Source organism: Musa acuminata, chromosome BXJ2-11, assembly GCF_036884655.1.
Source record: "Musa acuminata AAA Group cultivar baxijiao chromosome BXJ2-11, Cavendish_Baxijiao_AAA, whole genome shotgun sequence".
In the NCBI taxonomy this organism is placed as follows: domain Eukaryota; kingdom Viridiplantae; phylum Streptophyta; class Magnoliopsida; order Zingiberales; family Musaceae; genus Musa; species Musa acuminata.
In genome coordinates this window covers 9,322,919-9,339,125 of record NC_088348.1, presented here as the reverse complement: position 1 = coordinate 9,339,125, position 16,207 = coordinate 9,322,919, and the positions used below count along the sequence as shown (strand labels likewise).

The 16,207-nt window shown below is 40.8% G+C and overlaps 4 protein-coding genes across 5 annotated transcripts; 3 read left to right on the top strand and 1 right to left on the bottom strand.

The window, feature by feature from the left end:
• The first annotated feature begins 1,559 nt into the window (after positions 1 to 1,559).
• On the top strand, positions 1,560 to 2,423 carry LOC135626400 (uncharacterized). Its single transcript, XM_065131649.1, has one exon. It carries the CDS (start codon positions 1,560 to 1,562, stop codon positions 2,421 to 2,423), a length of 864 nt encoding a protein of 287 aa, XP_064987721.1.
• Positions 2,424 to 3,024: 601 nt separating this feature from the next.
• Positions 3,025 to 5,820, bottom strand: LOC135627277 (thioredoxin M3, chloroplastic-like). Its single transcript, XM_065133307.1, has 2 exons — positions 5,605 to 5,820; positions 3,025 to 3,561 (listed from the first exon to the last, which is right to left on the bottom strand). The coding sequence occupies exons 1-2, from the start codon at positions 5,786 to 5,788 to the stop codon at positions 3,242 to 3,244; spliced, it is 504 nt and encodes a 167-aa protein (XP_064989379.1). The 5' UTR covers positions 5,789 to 5,820; the 3' UTR covers positions 3,025 to 3,241.
• A 258-nt stretch (positions 5,821 to 6,078) lies between these two features.
• Positions 6,079 to 8,766, top strand: LOC135627201 (uncharacterized). Its single transcript, XM_065133202.1, has 5 exons — positions 6,079 to 6,398; positions 6,501 to 6,702; positions 7,182 to 7,250; positions 7,484 to 7,616; positions 7,716 to 8,766. Exons 1-5 carry the CDS (start codon positions 6,176 to 6,178, stop codon positions 8,388 to 8,390), a joined length of 1,302 nt encoding a protein of 433 aa, XP_064989274.1. The 5' UTR covers positions 6,079 to 6,175; the 3' UTR covers positions 8,391 to 8,766.
• Positions 8,767 to 10,279: 1,513 nt separating this feature from the next.
• Positions 10,280 to 15,143, top strand: LOC135627969 (uncharacterized). 2 transcript variants are annotated; one of them, XM_065134452.1, is made up of 2 exons: positions 10,280 to 11,659; positions 14,885 to 15,143. In XM_065134452.1, exons 1-2 carry the CDS (start codon positions 10,326 to 10,328, stop codon positions 14,892 to 14,894), a joined length of 1,344 nt encoding a protein of 447 aa, XP_064990524.1. In that variant the 5' UTR covers positions 10,280 to 10,325; the 3' UTR covers positions 14,895 to 15,143. The 2 variants fall into 2 exon arrangements, with proteins under 2 accessions (XP_064990524.1, XP_064990525.1); XM_065134453.1 differs by having other exon boundaries at positions 10,280 to 11,670.
• Positions 15,144 to 16,207: the final 1,064 nt, after the last annotated feature.

The following is a 16,207-nucleotide window of genomic DNA, read 5'->3' as shown; positions in this document are numbered from 1 at the left end:
TGTAGAGTGCCGTAAGCAGCTCGCCTTCGGGCGTCAGCTTAACCTCGCAGGTGGTGGTGCTGTCTCTGGTCGTCGGAACTCGGTTCACCACCTTCAGGTGGTGGGGACGGCTCTCCTCGTTGATGACGCTGAGGTCGCAGTCGCTGGAGTCTAGGATTAGCCTGTACTTGTCGTTCTTGAGCAACGTCCCCGATTCCGAGACATCGATGGAACGGTCTGACGAGTATAAGATGTAGCCCGGGTCGGCTTCGGAACCCAGCCTGCTGCAATGGTAGGGTGCGGAGGTGGCGGCGGCGGCTGTAAGATCACCGGCCCAGATGGTGGGGCCGAATGTTTTGAGATGGCCTTCGGGGGTGAGGACGAGGGCGTAGCTCCCAACATCCCCCACGTCGCCGAGCACGTCGACGACCCGGCCGTCCTCAGTTCTAATGATCACCTCCCCCCTCTTATTGATCCGGGCGTTGCATTTGGTGTTGGCCTCGCGTCGCATCGACGTCCACCTCGAGCCATCGGCGCGTCTCAGGTCAAGCCGACAGTCATTGTTTATGGTCACCCTGTTTTCGCCGTTCACCAGGATTTGGCCGGTGGAGAGTGTGGCTTGGCCATCAGAGAAGAGGGCGACGTCGGTGTCCGAGAAGGCTGGGAGGAAGACGAGGAAGGGGAGGAGGAGGAGCAAGGAAGTCGTGACAAGAGTTGGCGTTTCCATTGATCGAGCACGTAAAGATGGCTCAAAACCTTTGTGCTTCTTAGTTCAACACTTGCCACCCCCAAATCTCTCTCTATATATGGGCATCTTCTTCCTTCTTGGCTCCGGTTTGAATGTTCCAGTACGATAAGGATTGTTCTCTGTTCACCGTCACTATGACCGTCTTCTCTCTGCTTTTATTTTCGGACGGCGTGCATTTGTTTACTTGTCATATCTCTTGTCCCTCTGATATCCGAACCCAAAACATCATATCTGAATTCTGGAGTGGAAAAGACATCAATTAATATTGACGGCTGTGAATATTTTGTAGACACTGCACTGGTCTTGGTTTCATATTGATCATCCTCTTCCTCTCTCATTACAATCTTCTCAGTTCCTCCTCCGCTCATTCTGTATTCTGTCACTACAAACTCAATGCTTCGAGAATATGCGAGACTCGTTTCATCCAGATCAGTTTGTAGTGACGATAAGGAACACGTATTCATGTGATGCGTCCTTACCTATGATGCCAGCCAAAATCATAGGGACATGGATATGACGAGTAAACAAATGCATGACCGTCCGAGGAGGAGTAATAGTCTTTCTCTTACATGTTGTTGCTTTGGAATGAAAACCTAGGAATCTTATTAGTGATGATATGGTTCCTTACGGATATCAAGACTTTTAAGGACACGTAATTTGTCATGCATGCACGTTAGCGGTCGCCATTTTCTTGCTCGTCAAATTCATCTTTTATGGTTTCGGTGAGGCAGACAGTAAAAGAATGAGTCGCATATAAAAGGATCATCAATGGGGAAGACAGACCGCCGCAAGGCAAGCTGAGAACACAGACGGCAAGAATCAACTCACCCCAATGGCCCATCTCCTCCCCCTCTTCTTCTCCACATTCGGCCTCCTACTCCTCCTCCACAGCCCGGCAGTATGGGGCTACGTGAACTCCATCTACTCCGAACCGTCGCTGCAGGGCATGTGGAGCGGCCATCATCTCAACGACGGCACAAACGACTTGTCACTGGGAGCCAACTGCAGCATACTCCTTGACCTTCGTCACTCAAGAAACCCTGAAACCATATACGGTGGTGTGCCCCATACGAGCTCCCAGTCTTGCGTGCTCTGGGTGGACAACAGGGGAACCATCAACGTGTGGCCGGCCGGATTCCCCAGCAACGTCGGAAACGTCACATCCATGCCCACACCCATGGGCCGCTACGCCTTGGCAGTCGCCAATGAGTTCGCTAACATCTACGGCCCGGCGATGTTCTCCTCGACCGGAGGTCTGACGCCGACCGAGCGAGGGAAGCTCCATGGCACTGAAACGGTCAAAGGAGGCGACGCCGTCGGCTTGAGAACCTACACCCATAATGGTAACATGAACATGAACATCCTGCAGTACGGGGAACACAGGCTGGTCCTCGAGAACAAGTGCAACCTCAAAATAGTGGGTGGCAATAATCAGGTCATGTGGGAGACGCAAACAGAGATGCCATCGGACGCCATCTGCATGGCGGAGCTGAGGAAGGACGGGGAACTCTACCTCGGCTACGTGGTTAACAACATCAAACACCGGCTCTTTGGCTCCGGTTACTTCTCTACTCAGAAGAAGTACATCATGGCTCTCCGCCATGACGGCGATCTGGTCATCTACCCCCTGAAGCCCTGGGCCGGATCCAGCTCGGCGGCGAAGATAAGGATGGTGCTTAACAGCATGAAAGGTTGAGCTCGCAAGTGCCGCCGGCCGGCCACCACGTAGCAAAGCATGCTTGCTCTTCTCTCTGCACGCGGTGCTTCTAAGTAGCACATCCTATCGTACCCGTGGTTGTCCTTTGTTCAGTCCGGTCTTCTTCTAGCTTGTTCTGCGTCCTTTCTGCTTATCGTCTGTCTTGAAGTGAATAAAGAGAAGGGCTTAGACAAAATCTATTTCCACGTGAGAGACACTGTTGCTTTATTTATCTATACAAATGCTTCTTATCTCTTGAATTAATTTTGTGATTTTTTTGGTATCTTTTGTGAGTGTTTTCTTGGACTATATATACATATATATATATATATATATATATATATATATATATATATATATTTATAGGAGGAAAAATTAAACCTCTAATCACAAAAATCCTTCTTTATCTTAATATGTGCAATTGATAGTAGTTTAATAAGTTTGACAAAATTCCTTCAGAAAGGCAAAAAAATGGGAAAGCATCAGATCAGATGAAACTGCATACATTAGCAAAATAGCCGAGATTGTGCTGTTTTACATGTGTTTCAGGGTTTATCAATATCACTTTCAATCAGTAATTCTAATCACGAGAAATAATCAAATCAGTAGGAATTCTTAAATCACATCAAATTACAAGTTCTTCAGGGAACTCAAAATACAAGCCTTGTTTTCATCTAGTATCCTAGCAAAAATTGAAACACCAATAGCTTATTATGCTTCTCCTTTTGTTCTCGCTTGAATGTTGCTAGGGAAGTATAAGAATACATTACTACATACAAACAAATAAATCCAGCTTGAGCTATGCATCTTTGCATTCCTCAGTGAGATAACAACTGCTCAATTGCTTCCACATACAGAGACTTGGGCATTGTACCAGTTAAACTCTTCAGCTTCTCCCCATTCTTGAACAGCAGAACTGTGGGGACTCGATCGATGCCTTCAAAAGCTGCAATTTGTGGATAGTCATCTGCATCCAGCTTGTAAATTTTGATTCTTCCAGCGTAGTCTCGTGCTATTTCGTCGAGCAAGCGGTCGACCATCTTGCACGGTCCACACCATGATGCCCAAAATTCGACGAGAACAGGCAAACCGTTTTGAAGAACAGTGACGTCCCAGGCAGATGCAGTGATTGTTTCAGCTATTAAAATGAACGAGATAAATCAATTATTAGAAATGCCAGCTGAAAGGTGGTAACATTGTCATTGAATAAACTTGCTAATTATAAACCGAAACAAATGACCTTTGACTTATAGGTGTCGGCAATAATGGTCACAGCGACACTAAAAAGTTCCACAGCATCAGCTTCATAAAATGAATAGGAATTTGCTAGTTAAGCCGGTGTATGATGCCTCATTGGAGCATCCTATAAGATGTACAAGAACACATTGGTTCCCAACATTTTAATACTATTATTATTTTTCCCTTTTTGCTCCTTCCATGTCATGACGATTACTGAGAGAGCTAAATAGACAGCCAGTATTGTTCAATCAGCTCACATTTAGCAGTCAAATCATCTTTAGTAGGCAAATTTATTATACGGTTGTCAATAGTCAGATGATAACAATACACCCCAAGTGTAGAACACCCCAAGTGTAGATGCGAAGAGAATCAAATTGAATATACCTATCTGGGTATCACAGGGGTGTATCATAAGACAAAGGAAAGCCTTCCATATATGAAAGACCTATGTTTTCTAAAACATTGGAAGAAATAAGAAGTGATAAATCATCCATGACATAAAGTAACTTAAGGATGGGGAGGACAAAGGTAAAGACAGAGGCCTAAGTAGGTCGATTAAATTACTTAAGCAATTGAAAACAAAAATATCCAAAAATAGGAAAGGAGCACTAGATATGCAGGTGTTAATAGTGATGACAAAGAAATTTGACCTAAAAAAAGAGGCACTTCTCATGTGAACACATTAGGTCAGATGAACTCAGGGGAAGGAAACAATAGGTTCATAGCAGCTTTCATCACAGAAATGTCAAGTTGTGCAAACTCTTCCGGTGCTATGATATGTATGGAAACTACCGGGTGAAAGATGGTAACCATTTCTGACTTGCAATACAGATAACAACACCAACTCTAATGCCAGTTCTTGGTTTACATATGTTTACCTATGTCCTCTGATCCTATCCCGGGTATACCAGGTACAGCAGGTCATATGTAGTTACAGCATTCAAAATCTGAAGATAGTTCAAGTGTAAACTGAATTAATTTTTCTTGTATTTCGACCATGATTTATAGTAAACTAGCAAAACTATAAACCTACAAATACAAATGTTTTCTCCAATCAATGTGAGTGCCTCCAAGACAGTAAATTAAAATAGAACATAATAACACCAACAACAAAGAAAAGGGTAGCATTTCAAAATGATCTTTCATCATATGATGGTTAATATCATATAGCAACATGATTTTCCAATCAACTAATATCAAAACAAAAAGTTGGTACCCAATTACATCTTCATTGACGGGATACGAGGTGGAGCATATGAAATGTCATTCAGTTCATACAAAGCTCTCACTTGAGGATCTTAGCAACACCATGGGTGGAAAAAAAATGGATTTTCCTTGAACATAGTGCAAGCTAATAATTTTTTATTTCTTTCAAATACGAGATTTTCTAAACCACAGAAATTCAATTTGGCCTTGTCCCCTCAAGATGTGATAAATGTTCAACTCTTCTATTTTAGCATTTCCTAGTTATCAATCCTTTGCCTATATACATCCCAGTTCTACCGACTTTGTTGGTTCTGTCTCTAAACAGCTCGGTTACGTTCTGGACAAGAAAGCAAAGATGGTTGTCATCAACCACATCCAATACAGCGGCTTCCAATTCCCTTTTCCGACCTCGTGCATCCATCAGCTTCCCACCCAGATGATGATGCCAACTCTGGCTCACAACTTCTAATGCATCAAATTGACAATGCATTCCAAAATTGTGATGGCATGCAGCCATATCTTTGCATTTCCCCCCAAAACAAAATTATGGGAAACCCTAATTATCAAAAAAAGATCAACTTTCGAATTCCATATACTACAGAAACTGAAACTTAAAAGAATACAGCCAATACCATCTCGAACTCGCACGAAAAAAAGCATGTAAACCATCACCATTATATGTCTACTAATGATCACAACAAAGAACGAATTTTTTAAGCGGGGGGGCAGAGCTTACGAGCATCCCGCCTTCTTGCTACAGAGACCGAGGAAAAGTTCGAGGGGGTTCGAATCCCCGGACCACGAAGCCCGTGTGGAAACGAATTCCGGAGGCGGAACGGCGGAACGGAGGCCACCGTCCCCCTTGCCGCGGGAGCGGGGCACGATAAGCAGGGCGGCGGAGCACGATACGCGGCGGCCATCTTGGAGAGGAAGACGGAGGGGAGGGGAGGGAAGATGGACGGAGAATAGAACGGGCCGCGCGTGCTTTAAAAATAGCGCAACGAGATCCTGCGGAGCATTTAATTTAACGTAGTCAACTGACAAGACAAGAGACTCGGCGTGTTTTCATTGGGTGAAATAGAGTTATCTCACAATGTTAAAGAGTACTCGAGGAGTAGTATATACGAGCAAATCAGGATCATCCGGAAGTCAGAAATAAATAACATACCCTATCACATATGCCCAAGAGCGTACCTGCTTTGTAATCGCATGGGCTCCGACGCGTAATAACCCGGGCGGCTTCTTCCATAAAACCCCAAGGAGGAACCCTAAAAGCCCTCGAACTGCTCTCTGCTACGACATCTACTATGGGCGGACCGGAATCCCCTCCAAACCCTAACCCTAAAAGGTCCTCTCTCTGCGTGGAGTGTGGCTCGAATCCATGGAAGTACCGTTGCCCCGGTTGCTCGATCCTTACTTGCAGCCTTCCCTGCGTCAAGTCTCACAAGGAGCGCACCAGCTGCACCGGAAAGCGGAATCGAACCGAGTTCGTGCCCCTCTCCCAATTCGATGACAAGCTCCTATTCTCTGGTCGATGCCTCTTCTCTGATTCGGTTCTGATTCTTCTGTAACCTTTCCTATTATCGCTAACTTGGTCTCTATTCCCTTTTCGATTCGCCTCGGTGAGTAAAGATTACGACTTGTTGGAGGAGACGAAGAGGGTAACGGAATCGGCTCATCGGTTGATTACTGGGTTCGGGAGCAATTACAGATTTCATCTGCCAACGAGGCTTCGGATGTTAAGGAATGCGGCAAATCGACGGAGGACTCGGCTGCTGAGCCTCCCACTTGGCATGTCCAAGAGAGACAAAAACCAGTCCCGCTACAATCAGAAGTAAGTATATTATATGCATTAATCTACGCCTATTCATGGCTTAGGACATGATTGTTTAGACTAACAGGAGAGGGAGTTAAAGTTATCAGCTGGCATAAAGAATAGGAATTATACTGTAAGTAGTGATATAGTTCCTCAGAGAATGATAGTGGCTGAAAGTTTTAATTTCAGTTTGGTTATGCATCTTATGGAGTCTATGATTGTTGTCCTTGTTTGCATAACTGAGATGGTAAATTATATATTTGCTTACCTTTGTTTCCTTTACATATACCATGTGGGGAATGAATTATTGGTCAAATAAGTGACTCTTAGTATGGCTATTTGATTTGATTTTTTTTGTTATTTATAAATGATCTTTTGAAGTATGTTAGTCCTTTGCATGTCTTGGATAATTATCTACTGGAATTTTATATCAGAATCTGAATTTACTAGCTGATATTGGAATGCCACCATAATTTTCCAATTTCTTTTTTGTTCAGGAATAATTGTATTTATTGGACTGTGGAGTGGAGATTTCATTCGACGGAAATTGTCTTATTTGACCATGGGTGAGTTCAACATTTTTTTTGTTTTGTTTTTGATTGATTAGGGCCATCAGGGTCTTCTTGGATCCAAAGAGGAGTCTCTTTAGTTGGTAGTATCTGCAAATTTTCAGATGGCATCAATGGAACAACAATTTTTGGATATCATATTGAGTCATGATTGCTTTACTTTGGGATTTTAACTTCCATGCTCTAATATTTCTTAAAAATTGTAAACTGAGACTTAATGTTTTTTTCAGTGTAGATGAATATGGAAGCATTTCTTCTGTAATTGAGAAGCATCTAGCACCTAGCCCATGGAATAATCAGCTGAGGCAATTTTGTGATATAAGTTTGGATGATTTGAGTTTTTTCATTCGGAAGAATGCAAAGGTATTGCAATCTCAGATTCTCAGTGCTGTGATCAGTGATGGTAATTCTTAACCAATATTTGAAAGTTTTATCTTTTTTTTTGTTTGTTCTTCTTCACAGGGAACCAAGTCACCATACCGTAAGCTGAACATCAGAGCTCCCATAGGTCAACAATTGCAGAACACTGTGATTGTGGAGTACCCTGTGATTTATGTTTTTCTTCCTTCACATAAGTATGATTTTGAAGTTGAGAAAGATGCAAAGTCGATTTCTAGGAGTGAAGAAGCTCCAGTTTCTGCTAGTGGTATCCCAAGCCCAAAGGGTATTTTGTTCAGGGAAGAGAAATTTGAAGAGGGTGAGATGCCTTTGGACACGCAGGTTATGGATCTTAAGCATTGCAGAACTTCTCAGTCTTCCCATCATTCTCAGATTAATAAGGATGATATTACATCTGCGGAAGAAGGTTATCACCAAGATAGGTCAATGCAAGTGGTAGCAACCAAAACTTTAGAACCTTTTCCTACTGAGAAGCATCAGGCTGCTAGTGCAGAAACCAAGGACCATCCGACTGATGTAATTCCAGAGAATCTTTCTCAGGATGATAAATTTGATTTCCAGCAGGAAATCAAAGATGCATATTTGGACCTTATGGGGGAAATAGATCCTGATGATTTTCTGTGTTTGGATGGTGTTTATAGTGGAGGGAATGAAGTAGTAACAGATAATCCCCCATATTTTGGTGATAACTTCTTGAGAGACGAGGAATTAGAGGAAGGGGAAATCCCAGGTTACTGAAGATAAGTATTGTCACTTAAGACAGCAGGCATTTCGGAAGTAGACCAAAACTGTCAATATTTGAGATTGAATGAAAATCATCCTCTTTTTGGGTTAAACTAAACTAATTTTATGGGGCTGTCATGGCAAGAACAAAGTCTGGGTAAGATCACTATAATTTGAAAGAAAACATTGCCAACTCTAATTCGTGTGAAGATCCCTATCTGTGGAAGGAGATATAACCTCATATTTCAATTTGTGTCTGCTGGTCGATTCCTTCTTTTGAAGTGATATGAGATATGTTGTTCTAAATCTGCTTCTTCTGTATTCTTTTACAGTTTTGGGAATTTAAGTTAGTGAATATGAGCATGAGCATGAGCATGTTTATCTTCGATTATTTCATTGGTGGATTCAGTGATTTCTAGAGATATGACTACTTGTTTCTTGTGCCGTCTTCCAGTGTCACAACTTACGTTGTTTCCTTCATCAAGGGATCTTCTAGTAATTCTATTTTTTTGCGTAGAAAGCTAAAACCTTATTTAGGAATTTTTTTCTTGGTATTAGTCTAGTCCTGACTTTAATTAGTTTTTAGTTTGCTTGATATGCTGACCTATGTTTAGTTAAATGTGAGTTTTCAAAGTATTTAGTTTATCCACTGTCATATTAATCTGTTACTATTTACTACTTTTTTTACATGAGATAAAATGTCTATCAGTTCGAATGTAGTATATTTTGGTCAATGCCATATATATATATATATACATATATATATATATATATATATATATATATATATATATATATATTATAGATTAATCAAAGCAACTATTTTCCTACTCATATCCTTCATTTAATGTGTAATATTCAGTATTACATAATCTTTAAATGGGTTAATTATGTATTATATTTTTTAGTTAGTTATCTTTACTATTTTGATTCTTATAGGTTGAAAAGTTATCTTGACACTTTTATTAGTTATGAAAGAAAAATATATAGATCTATTTATCCTAATGTCATTGATTTTATTAATAGAAACATAAAAATAAAAAAAATAAAAGATAAATTTTATATTTATTCTAATGACGTCGTTGGTTGGTGGTGATAGACGACATCGATGGTGGCGCACGATGGTGTCACCACGAGTCGTAGGTGGTTATTGTAGATGTGAAGAGTAACAACGAGTGATGAGAGTTGCTTAATAATTGCATACACGATGGATATGACAATGCACTTAACGTTGAATTTTGGGATCTACATTTTTTTTTACCATCTCAATTAAGATATTGATAATCGCTCGCCCATTAGCTTTCCAAAGCTTTCTTTCCCGATCGATGATAATCGTGATAAATAAAACTCATTCGATTAGTCTTCCATCTCTCGTTTTTCATATTCATGTTGAAATCAACATGGTAGTAAGGGGAGTGGCAAGAGCTCCGACAACCCTAGCTTCAGATCGAGCGATCCACCTAACGGATCAATAGCGGGTGACCATCATGTGTTAACGTTGATGCAGTCGTCGAACGATAAAATAGTCACTCAGCATCTACATTATCATCTACATTATCTAAATGTTACATTTTCGTAATTATAAGAATATCAATATAATTTTTTAAAATATAAGAATCCAAATAGTAAAAATAGCTAACTATAATTAGCTCTCTTCAAATAAATTCATATCAAATTTCCAAAATTTTCTTTGCGGAGAAAACCTTAATGTTCAACCATCTAATCATTTTTTGAAGGTGTGAACAAATACAAATAATCTTCCACTAAGAAATCAATGATCACTGCATAAATAAATTCTGAAATAAATAAAAGAAACGAAATCCTCAATCTTTAATTTGTCGGCAATCCACGCGAGGCGCACGTGATCGATACCATTTTGTTTGGGGCCCAGCGTGCAACCCCGATCAAGGTCGAAGGGGAGCGACCGAATCGCGCACCGCCGCACCCCCGATGCAGGTCGCCGCCGGCTCCCCCTCCTCATCCACCACCACCACCACCACCATCGCCTCGATCGCCGCCGCGGACCCCGACGATGACTGCATCTCTGGCTCTAACCTAGGCGGCAGTGGCGGCGCCCCTGGGGGGACCGCGATCCAGTCGTGGTGGGAATCCATCTCCAAGGCTCGGTCACGGATCCTCTCCCTAGCCTCCCTCCTCTCCTCGCCGGACCTCGCCTTGATCGCCGACTCCGATGGCCCCGCCCGCTCCCTCCTCGATTCTCCCGCCGCCTCCGCCGCGATCTCCGCCGCACTCTCTGCCCCTTCCTCCGGCACCGGCGACGACCCCCTGTGCCACTGGCTCTACGACACCTTCCAGTCCTCTGACCCCGACCTCCGCCTCGTTGCGTTCTCTTTCCTCCCGCTCCTCTCCGGCCTGTACCTTTCCCGCGTTGTTGTCTCCTCCACCACCGCCGCCATCAACCCGCCGTCCTTCGCCGGGTTCGAGGCCGTCCTACTCGCCGTCTACGCCGCCGAAGTCAAAGCCCGCGGTGGAAAGCCGGTACTCGTCTCCGTCCCCGACCTTTCCCTCCCTTCCCTCTACCATTACCCTCGCCAACCCACCGCCTCCTCCGCCCGGACGCCGCCACGGCCCTCCGTTGGCGTTCTCTCCCCTCCTCTCGAGCCCCAGATCGCCGTCAAGTCCACCAAGCGTGCTTGCGTTGTGGCCGTGGCACTTGATTCCTACTACAAGAACATCTCCTCCATGCCCAGCCGCTCAAAGATTGATCTGTGCGAGTTCGTCGCGGCATGGGCTGGCCAGGATTGCCCTTGTCGCCACGAGTTCGATGATGAGGATGCGAATCCATCCGCCCTCTCTTCCTCCCCCGCAGTCTCTGCCTCCTCATGGCCCCATATTAGGATCTCTTCACAGGAAAACAGAGAAATTGGAGGCACTGCAGAGGAGATGCAGAAATTAGCAATCCGTGAGGGACCAAATGGCAATCACTGTAATGGGAAGGAGGAAGGGAGCAGAGTTCTGAGGAGGGGGTCAAGGGTTCCCCTTCCTTGGGAGCTCTTGCAGCCGGTGCTGAGGATCTTGGGGCACTGTCTTCTTGCACCTTTGAATCCCCAGGAGGTGAAGGACTCGGCATCCATGGCAGTGCGATGTGTCTACGCTCGGGCATCGCATGATCTGATGCCACAGGCTATCTTGGCCTCTCACAGCTTGATTAAGCTGGATAGGAGTTCCAGGAAGGTGGCAAAACCCAAAACAATCTCGGCCGATGCTTCAACACTCAACACTCCAAGCAAGCTGAAGAAGCCAGGAGTTTTCTTGGTCTCAAGGTGATTGGTTGGTACGTAGACGATCTGTTTACCAAAACAAACTGTGGTTATATTATCATTGAAAATAAGTTACATAGTTGCTTTGAGTGCTTTTGCAAGCTTTTTGAAACTACTAATGGTGGTAGCACCGGATGCATTTTACGTTCTATTTCTTGTGAGATTATTGTTAGTAGATGCAGTTAACAAATATTTTCTGGCTTTTCATCGAGTTATAGTGTTCTGTTTCATGATAGTTTGTATCTATAAGGAGATTATAGTATGATATGTAGATCTGTCCTCCTTGACTAAATTCATTGGTTCGTCAACTTCAAGGAGATAGAACCTCCTTGAATAAATTCAATGATCTTAGGCTGTAATTTATTTTACCAAAATAAAACTTTAGATAAGTTTAGGTTTACTTACTAGATTCTCTATCATTTACTCAACAATAAGCTGATTAATCCTGTCATGCTATAGCAATTGCATTGGAGTTTTACAAATTGTTTTCTTGGATTAATTCATGTTTAGATTCAATTTCATTTTTCCTGTAAAAATTATTATCTTTGTCTGATCATTCAGGAATGTCCTTGAATGTCTTATTGCATGCATTAATGAATCCAAGCACAGGAGTTGATAGATGTTGATATATAAGTATCAATGCTATGTGGAATGGTACACGCTTGGCCCAAGTTGATAACCTGCATGATAACTCTTTATCAATGACACAAGTTATCATGCACTGAGTTATAAATGACACGAGTTATTAAGTTACCTCATAACATTGTACTAATGAATCCAAGCACAGATATAAGCTCTTAATTGTTTTTCTACTTATTAAAGAATGGAGATATTTTTTGATAACTCTTCATCAATGGCACAAGTTATCATGTACCGAGTTATAAACCACACGAGTTATTAAGTTACCTCAGGGATATCCGTGTATACCTGATAAGGTTGTACTAACAAATCCAAGCACGAACATAAGTCTTAACCCTTTTTCTAGTTACCATTAGAATGGAGATGTTTTATTGGGGGGGCTGTACAGGAGCTTATTGCCAGATGTCTATAACCTACTTGTGAATTGTGGCAGTGGATGGTATCATGTAAATTTTACCAACACAACATGGTGTTGGGTGGGCAGGGTTGTAGAAAACCAATTAGGAATATAACTATCATGATGTAGGTTTCTTTCAAAGAGCTATATCTTGTCATGCCTAATTTTGTATTTATATATTTGAATGTGTACACATATATATGTCCCATGTACAGAACTACAGATATGAAATAAAAAATTTAAACGATTGAAATTAATCTTTATTATGAAGCATCCCCATAATAAAAAAGAATTTAAAAGTTTCCATCAATTAACTTTGTCCAAGAACAAATAATCTATGTACGGTTGATTAAACATGCAGATTTGAAATGAGAAGTAAAACCTTTGAGATTGACCTATGCCATAAAGTATCCCCATATTGACGAGGAAGAATTTTGTTCAATCAACTTGTCCAAGAACAATTAATGTATGCACTTATAAAAAACTTTGAAATCTAATGGTGTCGGATATTGGGATATTTAGCGTATGACCACAATCCATTTTTGGGTTGATGATTTGCAAACTGTTGATAAGCTCTTGCAATATGAATTCACTTTTGGATCCATACAAACTTACCCTAGCTCATCTCTGTCTCCATGTTCATATGAACTTATGTTTATAAAATTTATTCTTTGCTGGTCATATATGAGTAACTAAGATTCAAACCACAAAGCAACCTCTTTGCTTCGTGGAGTAAGGCTGCATAAATTGATGGGAGCCTCATGCAATAGGTTGCTCTAAAAATTAGTTCTTTGCAGTCATGTGCCTTACCTGGGCTATTGGCTACAAGAGGATGGGGTCCTGCTCACAACAAAATAGCATGTCTTGCCTTATCAACCATTGACCTGCCTCGCATGTGATTTTTATGATGGACCATCCACCTTTTTACTAATCATCATTACTACACTGTTACTCTTCTGTTCATTCCATAAGATTCTTCTAGGAACAAATCTGTCAAAGAGTTTTTCACTTATTTGGATGGCATGCTATTATGACATTTCATGACTTGATTCGGATTTTGTGTGTATGGTGGAGCTTCATGAAACTACTAAATTGTCCTATTGCAAATATCTACACTGGGTACAATTCTCCAGTTTGCATGACTTCTTATCCATGCAGCTACAGCTACCCTATTTTTTTTTCAAAGCTTCTTTCGACAACAGACTCAGAATTGGACTATGTATCTTACAGATATGCAAGCAAAAAAAAAAAAAAATCATAAAATTGAATTTGAATAATATACAAACACAGATTTAGTCTAAGTTTGCTTGTTTGATTTGGCTTGCAGTTGGCATCCACTATTTAGCATCTCCCTTAACCTCTATACTAAATATACCATCCATTAACCAGTCCAAGGCAGCAGTTGATAATTTTTTAATTTTCTCTTGAGTGTTTGTAAGTATTACTCCATTATAAAGCTTACGTGTTTTACAAACAATAAAATGAGATTTGGTTGTAGTGTGACTAGTGATGTTTCCTTAATCAGAGTTCATGTGGCGGACCTAAATAATATGTCGTATTATGCATATTCATACATATGACAGATTTTTGAGGTGAACAGGTTTCTATTTTATTTTTCTCTGGTACTGTGAAGTCTATTATTTTCCCTTTCATGTAAGCTATCATCAGCGTTGCATATATCAGGATTGATTCATAATTTTTTGTAATTTCAGAGAATATACTGGAGTGCCACTCTTTTCTTCTAACCATAGCCATGTACGTCATGCATGTTGTACGGACATGCTAATTTTATATCTTCCATTCAAGTATTACTTAATATGCCGACTAATGGCAGAATTCCTACATCATCTCCTATACATAGTCTGATCCACACTCTTTATTTACTTTCTGTAAGTTTCGGTAATTTGTTAATTTCTGTTGATATGATTCACTAAATGTCATTTTGGATTCTTAATCTAGAATTACATAATATGCCGACTGACTGACAGCAGAATTCGAACGTCATCTCCTATACATGGTCTGAGCCACACCGTTTATTTACTTTTTATAAGTTTCGGTAATTAGTTAATTTCTCTTGATATGATACACCAGATGTCATTTTGAGTTCTTAATATAGTATTACGTAATATATGGCAGAATTCGAACAACTTCTCTTGTACATAGTCTTAATCCAGTGTTTTTACTGGATGCAGGAACTGCTGAAGCAATCAATTGTGATGGATTTATCCACATTTGACAAGGGAAAGACGACGCCGATATGCATACATGCATCGACCAATTTACCTATGACAACCTTGGGATATGAATGGTTCGAGTTCTTTGTGTTGTTATCGGACACGGTGAACAAATTTTTTTTTGCATGTATGTAGATGACTTACTGACTGCCATGTAAAAAAAAGAAGTCTGAGCCAAAACAAAGCATTGTGCTAATCACACAAGTCATTAGTAGAACTATGGATGGGAAAAGGTTGTGACCGTGAGAAAGAAGAGGGATCTGAATCCGCACTGTGAACTTGCCATTATTGCCAAATTGAATCCCTCGAAGGTGCAAATGGTTGCCCTAAACATATTCCTTTTTGACTCTCGAAAGCGTTCATCGATAAATCATATAAAAAATGGAAGAATCAGAAAAGTCAAACGACGGTATGAATTGGAAGCAGCCGTGAAGTCAACAGTGACGCTGCGAGTGGAAGTTAGGATACGATCGGTACTGCTTGAGAAGTACCAATTGTAAGATGCAATCGCTACTGGTTGAGGAAAGAAAGTGAAGGTAATGAAAAATGGAATGGGCGAGGACACAGTCGGTGCCGGTCGAGAAAGACAAATGAAATGAAATGAAATGAAAAATTAGGTTGGAAGAAAGGAAAGCAAGGCGCATCCCCCCCTCCCCCCATCCAAATCCAAGCGGGACGACTCTATTAGGTTAGGTTGTAGTGTGGTCGATCCTCCTCTCCTAAGAAATAAATACCTCACAAAATTTAAAATTTTCAAATCATCGAACAACCAAATAGATAAATAAATATATAATAGAATGTTTGTGAACCTCAGTATATTAATCTGACAAGAGAACAAAAAGGACACAGATATTTATTAAATTTTATAATCAACAATTTTTCTCATATAATCACTCAGTATAATACAATTCACAATATAAATATAGTTGATTAGAGCATCGAAGGTCGCAGGTTCGAAACCTATAGAGCCTTACTAATTTAAATATTTTAAAATTTTCATAATTATGACAAATTCCATAAATTAATTATTTTAATATTAAAAAAGATATCATCATTAATTCAACATAAGGGACTCATGCATAGTAATTTTCAACTTTTTTTCCAAAAAAAAGGATTGAAAGAAATTATAAAGGGCCACAATTATTATAATTATTAAAAAAATTATCTTATATATTGTTTAAAGATTTCATAATCATGGTGAGTCCCATAAATTATTTTTTCTTTTACAAGTCCATATATATATATATATATATATATATATATAAGAACTATAAAAGATTC

Bases quoted from the DNA above. Each gene is read 5' to 3' on its own strand.
- LOC135626400 (XM_065131649.1), top strand. From the start codon at position 1,560: ATGGCCCATCTCCTCCCCCTCTTCTTCTCCACATTCGGCCTCCTACTC.
- LOC135627277 (XM_065133307.1), bottom strand. From the start codon at position 5,788: ATGGCCGCCGCGTATCGTGCTCCGCCGCCCTGCTTATCGTGCCCCGCT. The intron at 3,562-5,604 runs GTAAGCTCTGCC...TCATTTTAATAG, and splicing joins AGCAAGAAGGCGGGATGCTC to CTGAAACAATCACTGCATCT.
- LOC135627201 (XM_065133202.1), top strand. From the start codon at position 6,176: ATGGGCGGACCGGAATCCCCTCCAAACCCTAACCCTAAAAGGTCCTCT. The intron at 6,703-7,181 runs GTAAGTATATTA...TTTTTTGTTCAG, and splicing joins CAGTCCCGCTACAATCAGAA to GAATAATTGTATTTATTGGA. The intron at 7,617-7,715 runs GTATTGCAATCT...TCTTCTTCACAG, and splicing joins TCATTCGGAAGAATGCAAAG to GGAACCAAGTCACCATACCG.
- LOC135627969 (XM_065134452.1), top strand. From the start codon at position 10,326: ATGCAGGTCGCCGCCGGCTCCCCCTCCTCATCCACCACCACCACCACC.